The 10,914-nt window shown below is 37.3% G+C and overlaps 1 protein-coding gene across 1 annotated transcript in view; it reads right to left on the reverse strand.

The window, feature by feature from the left end:
• Positions 1-10,461, reverse strand: part of bcat2 (branched chain amino-acid transaminase 2, mitochondrial) — a 22,979-nt gene extending 12,518 nt beyond the window's left edge. Inside the window, exons 1-6 of the mRNA XM_051716967.1 lie at positions 10,290-10,461; positions 7,574-7,648; positions 6,862-7,062; positions 971-1,081; positions 698-817; positions 425-588 (exon numbers count right to left, since the gene is read on the reverse strand). Of these exons, the coding sequence (XP_051572927.1) occupies positions 425-588; positions 698-817; positions 971-1,081; positions 6,862-7,062; positions 7,574-7,648; positions 10,290-10,307 (689 nt within the window). The 5' untranslated portion in view covers positions 10,308-10,461. The remainder of the gene's footprint in view (positions 1-424; positions 589-697; positions 818-970; positions 1,082-6,861; positions 7,063-7,573; positions 7,649-10,289) is intronic.
• Between the last annotated feature and the right edge of the window lie 453 nt (positions 10,462-10,914).

Below are 10,914 nucleotides of genomic sequence, written 5' to 3' on the forward strand. Positions count from 1 at the left end.
TATGACTAGTATATTGGTGCCTTAGCAAGCAACTGAATTTCTCTGACATAATGTGTGTAGGCTACTCCTAAGAATTGGCATAACAATGGTGCCAATAAAAGACACTAATGTTTGTCTTGAGTCATTCAAATGGCAATGAATGTATGTGCAAACTAACAAGCTCCATCAAAATTGCTATTCTGCCATTAATGATCTCTTAAAACAAACAAACAAACAAACAAACTTTACAGCACTTTAACCACTATCCTGCATCAGGACATTTTGTGTTATGATGAAATATTAGGGTTTGGAATCCACAGCACGAAACACGCACGAGCAGTGAAGATGATTCCCAAATGGATGACTCTTATGATTTGGTTCTTTTGAATCTACAGCACGAAAAATGCATGACCAGTGTAGTCAAATTCCCAAATGAATGACTCACCCTCCCATCTTGTATTCTCCAACACCTCCCCTCCAGGCCCTGACAAAACTAGGATCTGCCAGCAAGGACACTGGACTAAATCCTCCAGTGGCAAAATAAGGTCCAACAGGTCCAACAATGACAAACAGCAAAGCTTGGCCTGCTCGAGACACACCTAGAGAAGGCTGAAATGACAAGAGTGTCAAGAAAGCATGTGCACATCATATAGAAATGTAAAACCAAAACCAGCAGATGCTCCGCTTTTGAAGAAAGGTTTCAGATGCATGATATTACCTCAATTCCTATAAATGTGGGTCTGATATATAGACTGGCATCTGTGGAGTAAGGAACCCATTCTTGGTCAATCTCAACCAGCTTCTTAATACATTTCAGCAGCTCACCCTTTTCAAACAACTAAGACAGAGAAAGGAAGAGAATACACTAAAGGAGATGGGAGAAGATACAGCCCAGAGATTGACTTTGTGGAAATGTGATAATCTCACAGAGCATCGGTCAATAAGCTTAAGTAGGTCTTTAAGCACTCAACGGGGTAAAATTAAGACTAACAGGCAGACAGCTCCTTTCAGAACTGCGGTACATGCGCTCCATATTCAACATGGGCCTGAAGAGACGGATGTGATTATCTACTCCCCGGAATGCCTTCATGCCCTCGAAGAGCTGAAATAAAACAGAAGAGACAAGATCAGACAAAAAAAACAAAAAACTGCCAAGAATACCAACATTTTGGATATTTATCTTTACATCATCACTAAGCACTACAGTTCCAACAGGGCTTATAAATAAACAGATACTGAGCCAAGGTCAAATAACTGTTAAGAGCATCCAGGGCACAGAACTACCAGGAGAACAACAACAGCAGGCTACTAATGTAAAAAAACAAAAAAAAACAAAAAACTGAACTATCAAAACCCCTGAGCTATAAAATAAATACTTCATTACAAGGCTGCACAATTATTCATACATTTATCAATAAACTAATCATGAAAAGTGCCAATTATTGCATTCCATTCCAGGCTACACCTGTTGCATCAAAATGTTGTCTTTGTGCAGCAGTTGTACACTAACTAAATCACAGTCCGTGTGCACATGAAAGCAGTAGTCTGAGGCTTTAGAATCAGTCTATTGGGCTATCACTAACGACAACCGATCGTAATAAGTAGTGGTCGACAGGTATGGGTTTTTCCAATGGTCGATAGCTGGATGGCCGATATTAATGCCAATATACAGTACTGTGCATAAACTTTAGGCAGTTGTGAAAAATGTTGAGGATGTGAGAATATTTTCCAAAAATAATGCCATGAATAATTTTTATCTATCAATTAACAAAGTGCAGTAAACAAAAAACAAACAAAACAAAAACAAAACAAATCTACATTTGGTGTGACCACCCTATGGCTTTAAAGAGCCCATATTATGCTCATTTACAGGTTCATAATTTAATTTTGGGGTCTACTAGAATATTAATATTACACATTATTTTTCTCATACTGTACATTGCTGCAGCACCTCTTTTCACCCTCTTTAGCTCCTGTCTCTTTAAAGCCCCACTTTCCGAAAAGCCCAGTCTGCTCTGATTGGCCAGCTGGCCCAATCTGTTGTGATTGGTCAACCGCTTAACGTCCCTTACCATTACCGAAGTAGCCCTTATGCAAATGTGTTACATAGTGACATAGCTAAGTCACGGAAGTAATGGCTGGACTGCAAACCAGGCGTTTCAGGCAGTTCAGGAGCAGTGTTTTCTGTGGGAGAGAGTAACTCCCTTTGGCATGGACTTTGTGCTTTGTAACTTTGCAGACCTTTTACATAAAAACATAAAACTTCCCAAAAAGCATAATAGGGCGTTTTTAAAACTGAACCAGTTCTCCCTAGTACACTTTAAGGTTGTTGGCAGATAGATTGTTCCAAGACTCTTGAAGAACTTGCCACAGTTCTATGTATTTGGTCTGTCTCAATTGCTTCTGTCTCTTCATGTAATCCCAGACTGACTCTTTGATGTTGAGATCCGGGCTCTATGAGGGCCATACCATCTGTTGCAGGACTCCTTTTTCTACTTCTATTCTATTTGCAAAAGGAATGTTTGGAAATCTAAAATGTATCCTATTGATACACTAAAGCAGAAGATATAAAATAACCATCTTAAGACAAATGCTTTTGTGAAACATCTAATGTGCCAAAGACTTTTGCACAGTACTGCACAAAATACAAAATTAACAACAGCAAATCAGATGTAATCTACCCAATTTCCAAAGTGAAACAAACACTTTTTGAAATTTTCGAAACAAAAATTGCTGAAACTTAAACTTGAAAGAAAAAAACTTGTAAACCATTTCTGTTATCTATCCACTGACAGATCTACTGGCAGATTTTGGAACTGTCAAAATGGAAAGTTAACACTTCTGTTAATCAGCCAAGCCAACATATTTATCATCTGATGGTGGCAAAATGGACAGATATTGGTCTGGGCAATGTATCGGTCTAGTAAAACCAGCACCACACTAGCAGTCAAAACAACTAGATTTTGGCTGAAGGCATCACACCTGCCGATTGTTTTGCTGCGATCTCACTCTCTTCCAGCGGAGGTATGACACACATACCAACTCACAGCAATTATCTCTCTCCCTGATTCCCTGTCATGTGAAGCTTGCCAAAATAACAGGTGTACCGCGTTAGCAAAAACAATTGTAAAAAAGTGTTTTAGAAAGCGATTCATGGAGTTTATCTTGTGAAAATGTGTGATTGTGTATATAATCCTGTAGCAACTCCTAATGTAATAACTGCACATAATGTAATATGCATTACATTATTGATGTAATAAAATGTTCATAATGTAATAATTCTCAAAACGTAATAAAATCTTGAGCTCATAATGTAATAACAGTTTTTACATTGAGAAATGTATTACATTATGAACTCACCAAAAACATTTGAATTAAAATGTAATAATTTTGTCATATTGTAATAATTTCCAAACAAACAATAATAAAAAAAAATGGCATTCCTTTACAGTACATTTTTAAAATCTAAATCTAGTCTTAAACTACCCACGATATGCACCAGATTTAAATATTCATGTAAATATTATTAATATTATTGTTTTGTCGATGTTGTGAATGTTATTAGGGGCCAAGCACCGAAGGTGCTATGGCACCTATTGTATATGTTAGTATTATTATTATTCTGGCTGGGAATCTGCGGCAGCCCTATGAACCGTACTCAGGGAAATGATGAAATCTGGCACACTGACAGGGGTGGTCATGACTAGCCCCATACCAAATTTGGGGTCTCTAGGACGTACTCTATAGCGCCACCACCATGTCAAAAATGCACTTTTCTTTTGTATCTTTTGAACAATTCTTGTTTTGTCTGATTACCCTCCTCCTGATGGACCCAAACTCCGCCCATTACAGTGGCTGCCATCTTGGATTATGTCATTCATCGTTTTTTCACTTCTGCTCCTTCAAACCTTGCCTGATTTGCACACAAAATGGCTCAAAATAATCTCCAGACTGAGCTGCACAGAATGAATACAGAATTTTTATATTTGACTTTGTTGAAAAGTTATGCAAACACATAATTAACTAGATGGCTGTGAAAAAGGATTTGAGGCTGTATTTTGGCAACGCTATGTCCTATCGAAACAAAACTTGGCATGCCTCATGAGGATCATGGTCTGAGGTCACATGCAGAGTTTCATGACAGCGCCACTCATGGGTCAAGAATTGGGGTTGGTGTCTGTGGATTCCTTAGGTCATATGGATTTCAATGATACCAGTTTTTCCCATATCGGCCATACTGCCTCTCCACCATATTGACATTTAATAAAAAATTATATATTTTTGAAATACAGTACTGTGCAAAAGTTTTAGGCACTTGTGAAAAACTTTCAAAGTGAGGATTTCTTAAAAAAAATAATGACATAAATAGTTTTCATTAATCAATTAATGTCCAGTAAACAGAAGAAGAGCTAAATCAAAATTTGTTGTGAACACCTTTGCCTGCAAAACAGCACCAATTCTCCTAGGTACTCCTGGACACAATTTTTCTTGGTTGTTGGTAGATAGGATGTTCCAAGCTTCTTGGTGAATTCACCACAGTTCTTTTATTTATTTAGGCTGTCTCAATTACTTCTGTCTCTTCATGTAATCCCAGACTGACACGATGTTCAGTGGGGGGCTCTGTGAGGGCAATGCCACCTGTTGCAGGGCTCCCTGTTCTTCTATTCTATTCGCAAAAGGAACGTTTGGGAGTATAAAATGTATATTTCCTAATGACACACAAAAGTAGCAGATAGAAATAACCATCTTAAGACAAATGTTTTTGTGAAACATCTTATGTGCCTAAGACTTTTGCACAGTACTGTATATTGTCGGATTTCAAAGAAAATTGGTGTGCATATCGACATCTTGTCCTGATTATAATTGAGCAGTCTGGAGACAGCACCACCTATTGTTCAAAAGATAACCCATACTTGTGTGCTGACTCTAAACTCAGCAAGTCTCTTTGCCACTCAATGAGAATGTCAACTGTGTGTCCAACCTTATTTTCTAATAAAAAGAGCAGCATGGAGCACTAGTGAACCGATAATTTTCTTCACTTTAATACAAGTTATTATAACACGAAACAAAACATGAATGTACATCTGATACAGTACAACTTACATTCACGTATCGTCTCACGTGTATGCGCCTAAAGCTCGCTCTACACTAGTTGATTTTTTCAATGATTTTCAGGTGTTAGCTTCATTAACATAATCACTGGTCAGGGAGAGACAGAGCGGCCATTAGCACCTCTTAGCGGGAGGTGTTAATCACTTGGACGGGAGGTGTTAATCAATCGGGACTCCTTGCTAAGTTAATGGCTGAAGCACTGAAAAAACAAATGTTTTGTTTGAAAAAATCATTCTGTCACTAAGATGAACTGACAAGATGACAAGTTGATCGGAACTCACACTCAGCTGCATATCATCATAAACGCTGATTCTGTCATTCTGCAAAAATAATGCAAAAGCAACTAATGACAGATAAAAAGCAACTAATGAAGGATAAAAATAACCTTGACTGACATTTTACAGTTTTAATGCATTTCAAAATATAACCTTGCGAAAGCCAATCAAATCATGAAGAAAATGCAACATTGTAATTATTTTAGGCTGTGTTTTGGAACAATAAAGCAAGCTACAGGTCGAAAACACCCCAAATCACTATTGCAATTGCAATTTTACTCATGTTGCTAATTTGGCGAGCTCCACGTGACAGGGATCAGAGAGAGATAGTTGCAGTGAGTCGTTATGTGTGTCACCCCTCCACCATTTTTAATCGGCATGTGTGTCATACCTCTGACTGAAGAGAGCGAGATCTCAGCAAATGTTTTGAGTCTGCTAGTGTAGAGCCAGCTTTAGCTGTTTCAACCGCAGGAAGACATCAGTATAACTTGTAACCTAACGTTACCTCGGGAAGATTTAGCCAATAATGTCCTTAGCTCATTAGTTAGCTAGAAAAATGTAAAAAACTTCTCTATATCATAATATTGCTAAAATTATAAATGCATTACACATTTTTGCAGAATATAAACTTAAATATACAGTTTTTATGACAGCCATTTAAATGATTATATCTCAACAATGATCAGAAACGTAAATATTACATAATTAGCATTTGTTTTAATTAATTACATAATTCATTTTTGTAAATCACACCTTAACCAATAGGTGGCAACAAATGGATAAAGCACAGAGTCGTTCACAACCGAAACAATTCTAATGATATTTTATAAAAATCTGCGTAAATACAAATCTACTGATAGCTATCATTTTCTCCTTATTGAACAAGATTTCCAAAGTAACCAAACAACATTCCTCCTCCTCTCCTTCAGTCGGTCAACAGATCCTAATCTTCCCACATTCAGGGGCGTATTCATTTATGTGGGTCAAACAAATTATATGCTCCATCACAGCCCGCACTGGAATGCTATTGGCTCACGCTATAGTCATGTCTTTACAGGCATGAAAAGCCAACAAAGCAGTTTCATGCTTCAAACTAGAGCTCATTGGCTTTGAAGGGGAGAGATGTCAGTAAACAAGAAATATGAGTCAGTGTATGGAGGTAAACATGAACGATTCGTTCACTTAAAAGATTAGTTCGAAAAGACTGATTTGTTCATGAATGAAACAACCATTTTAAATTTCAGCAGCAGCGCTGATAAATTTAGCAGCAACGATGCACTGCTGCTGTATGCATATAGGGGAAACACTGCTACTCATTGCCGTTTTTATTTTTTTATGCTTCAGTGCAGAACGTCAAAATAGCTCAACTTCAACATATTTCCTCATTTTTTAAATACTTGTTCATTGAATTGCCATAAAAGGAGAATAAAGTCCATCTGCTTTTGGCTAAATGAGACAAAGATGTTGCATCCATGTGGATAGCATGCTCCCTCACCTCTATGGAGTAATGCAGGGCTGAGGAAGCAGGGTGAAGAGACAGATTCTGGAAAGGCTTAATCTGAGGTGCCTCCCATCCTCCAGTCGCAGACCAATAGATGGTCAGCATGTGATCCGAAAACTGCTTGCCAAACACAAGGGTAGAAGGATCTGGCTTTGGCTTCGGTACAGAGTTCCTCTCTATGGTAAGATCTGCAGCCTGACACAAATAACAGGGGAAGAGAGAACGGAAAGAGAGAGGGACGGGGAGTACAGCGGGTATGTGGAGAGGTTTTTATTCATTATCATTGATTGCACATGCATTTGAAAAATTAATCTGGATTCATCATGCCAGTCAAGCTCTTTATAAAACTGAATTAAATTAAATTGCGATGAGTAGCAGGGAGATGGGGTTGTTGGAAGAAAGAAGGCAAGCAAGAGAGCAAAGGTACAAACAAAGAAAGAGAAGTCAGAACTCACAATGAACTTCACAAGGAAATCCAACTCAGGATAAGTTATAAAACTTTATAGGTCTGAAAAAGATTTGCTCAAACAGCATTCCATTGCCCCATAAAACATGGCAGTACCATTTCTGAGGCAAAAGTGAAAAAATTACACGAGCTGGGCCACACGCACACAGTCACAAGACCTATCTGAGGCACAGGTTGAATTGTGGTGACATGGAAAAAAGGAATGGTGTAAAGAACTAGCTCTACAAGTTTGCTGAATACCTTGAAGGAGGAACTGGCAAACCGTAATGACCCAAAGGACAGAGGGAGAGGCTGAAGAAAGCGTCCATACAGTGTCTTAAAAGAAAAAACAAATCATATGAAAGAAGCATGTACTAGTTGACAGATATGACAAATACAGTACATAATATAAATAGTGCATGACTTCTACAGTTTCCTTTCATCATTGCCCACGTGAGACAGTATGTTGTTTTTGACAGCTGTTGTTTGGCCCTCACGAGATGTTAAGGTTTTGAAGCATGGCCCATTCCAGCTCTGAGTATGTACCAGCTGTAAATAACTACATTTTGTTTGTTTGGGCACAAGGGGACAACTGAGTCATACACTGACGGTGCTTTTAATAGCTATAAACAATGAGTGAATCAACAAACACCAGTAGCATTTTCCATTAACGAACCCATAAGTAGTTGTTCACACCGAACACGTTTTTGCCTCCCTCTGTGCTGTTTTTCAAATGTTTTGCTACGTAAACAAACACTACTTTGGCTAGATGAACATCTTTGACCATTGCACAGGTTCTTTTAGACACCATTAGAGATCATCTATACCGAGATAACAACCTCGTAAAATACCATAGGAGAGATTTTAATTCTATTTTATAAAAAACTATTTTATAGAATTGTTTTGTTCTATATTTTATAGACTTGTTTAGAATTTTCTGTAAAATACATTTATAATTATTTTAATTCTATTTTTATTGTTACTGTTATTATTATTATTATTATTTATTTCTTGTCATTATCTGTTTTGTGTATTAATGCTTTGGCAATATTGTACGTAAACACAATCAGGCCAATAAATACTTTTTAAATTGAAATTAAAAACTGAGAGCATAACGGAAGAAAATTGTGGAGAGCCGTAAACTGATACCTACCGTGACCTCCACACATAGTTCATCCCAAAAGGATTGTTTCGTGTAAAACATCTTGAAGATTAATGGACAGGTGGTCAATTCATTAAGTGATGAGCCGTTTCCCCACAAAAGCAGTATATTCAGTGTAAAAAAAGCATCTCTTCCATAGACATCAATTCTAAAAGAATGGCCTCTTGTCTCCTTGCCAGTGCACCACCCATAGAATGTCTATGGAACCGCTGTGTTATGCTATTTTATTCTAACCTTGTAGTTTCCCCTTGGAAGAAGGGCTCTGACACTGCATCAGGTTAACCCTGCATGGGAATTTCACCAAACACTCTTACATATTCGGGTTTTTAGAGACCCGGCACTTATATCTATCACAAATGGATCTACAAATAGTAGATCAGCCCAGATAGTGTCAAATTTTCTAATTATTTTCAAGACAATTAGATAATAATAAAATAAAATATACTTTGATGTTTAATTTTTCATGTATCAAAGAGATAATGCAACAAATCAGGACAAATCTAGAACAGGATTAATTACTTTCACACTGAAATTTCCTAAGACGCAACTGTCTGTCAAAAAAATATTGAGCTACACATAACACATTAAACAGACATAGACTACACATAAGTTACACAAGTATTTTCACAGGCACTTATCAAGTCTAAATAGATGCACAACATAATTTCAGTAGTACACACAAATGACAATAGTCGCATCATAATGTTCATGTGTTGAACTTGCTATAGTTTACTTCCATGATGTTTCTTCATCAAATAGCAATGTCAAATGTAAATCAAGTCAATCACCGAAGCAACAGTGTCTTCTTGAGTAAGAAATAACATGTATAATATGCATGTTTATGCATATGGAATACTGATAAATCACCATTGTAGTTAATTCATTGTTGCACAAAAAATCAACATGATATAGTATTTATTTGTATGAATATAGTACTTATTTCTCTTGTAATACAGAAATAGATATCCTGTTATAGTAAACTTATATAGATATGAAATAATCATCAAAATATAATTTATGGAAGTGCAAAAAAAACGAAAAAGTGCTATCCACATGGATATTTTTTTTCTTTTGTTGCAATTTTGTGTTACACAAATGATAAGAGAGAGGTTGAGGAACACTAAAGAGGTGTGGGCACAACTCAAAAAATAACAAAATTATGAGGTACAGGAGGTGGAATGAGGTCCTGGGTCACTAAAGAGCCGAGGTGTGCGTTTAAGGGTTAAAAAGAACGTCAACGTCAACTTCAAAACGCGTCTCGCGACACCCGCGCTCTGTTGTTTTCGGTGTTTGTTAAATCAGCTGCATTTGTAATCGATTTATTAAGTATTTGTTTGCATGATTAATAATATAAAACAATAAAAATAATTAATGTCCTGTAAAACATGACAGAGCTGGAGGGTGACCTTGCTTGTCAAACTTTATGCATATTTTTGGCAAATAAAACGCGTCTACGTTCATGGGTAACTATGCAGAAAGCGCAATGACTTCTCTCATTCACAGCACAAGCGTTTCATTCACACAGTTTACAGGCCATTTTTATTGCAATCAGCAATTCAGACTGAGATTTAACAAATAAATCGCTGATGTTTAATCCAGAGAAACACGTGAAGAATGTGCATCCTCAGGAAGCTTGCTCCGTTGAATGATTGATACCACGTAACACGTCAAGGATCCGCAGTTTAAAGTCCCTGATTGTCGCTCTGTGAAATATACTCTAGATGAGACGAGTGCGTTTAGACAGATCCATTAATTATTAATAGAAGGATTAGGCGATGTGTTGCGAGAGATAAGTGAAATGCTCTTTGAACTCACCATCCTAAGCGCTGCCATTGTTGCAGAGAGATGAATGGAAAACTAGTCCGACTAGAATCAACTGCCCCAGACTGTCTGATCTCTGCGTTCCGGATTGGACGCCTGGGGCGATGGCGGCAATGTTATAGGGATTTTGAATGGGGTAAAGATCGTGCAATGTCCTTTTACTGTTCCTTGGGGCTCATTCAGATCAATTTCTTGGTGATATTTGCATCAGTATAATATTTGCACCAATGGCTTTGAAATATTTTTATTGTCTTTAAAAGTCTTAGTCTGGATCGTCTTAAACCTAAAAACGTTTGATAGGTCATTGGTGTTATTTTTATATGTCTACTGATTGTATAAATTTTTTTAGTATGATCTAAGTCGTAAGAAGAAATTATATAATGAAGACAACTTTATCAAGGATTTTAGAAATATTGCATCAGCTTCACCAACTATATTTATCCACCTAGGGAGGGGTTAATAACAACCCGCAGGTAGGCGTGACAGATCTCTTGCATCTGATTGGATAAAGGAGGCGGGGTCAACTCAACGCAGTCAGGCGGGGTTAAACAAGGTCATGTTAGAAACAGTACGCCATTCATTAGTCAGTATGAGGCGTTGGTCTAATCCAGTTAAATTA

The sequence above is a fragment of the Myxocyprinus asiaticus genome, chromosome 14 (assembly GCF_019703515.2).
Source record: "Myxocyprinus asiaticus isolate MX2 ecotype Aquarium Trade chromosome 14, UBuf_Myxa_2, whole genome shotgun sequence".
In the NCBI taxonomy this organism is placed as follows: Eukaryota; Metazoa; Chordata; class Actinopteri; order Cypriniformes; family Catostomidae; genus Myxocyprinus; species Myxocyprinus asiaticus.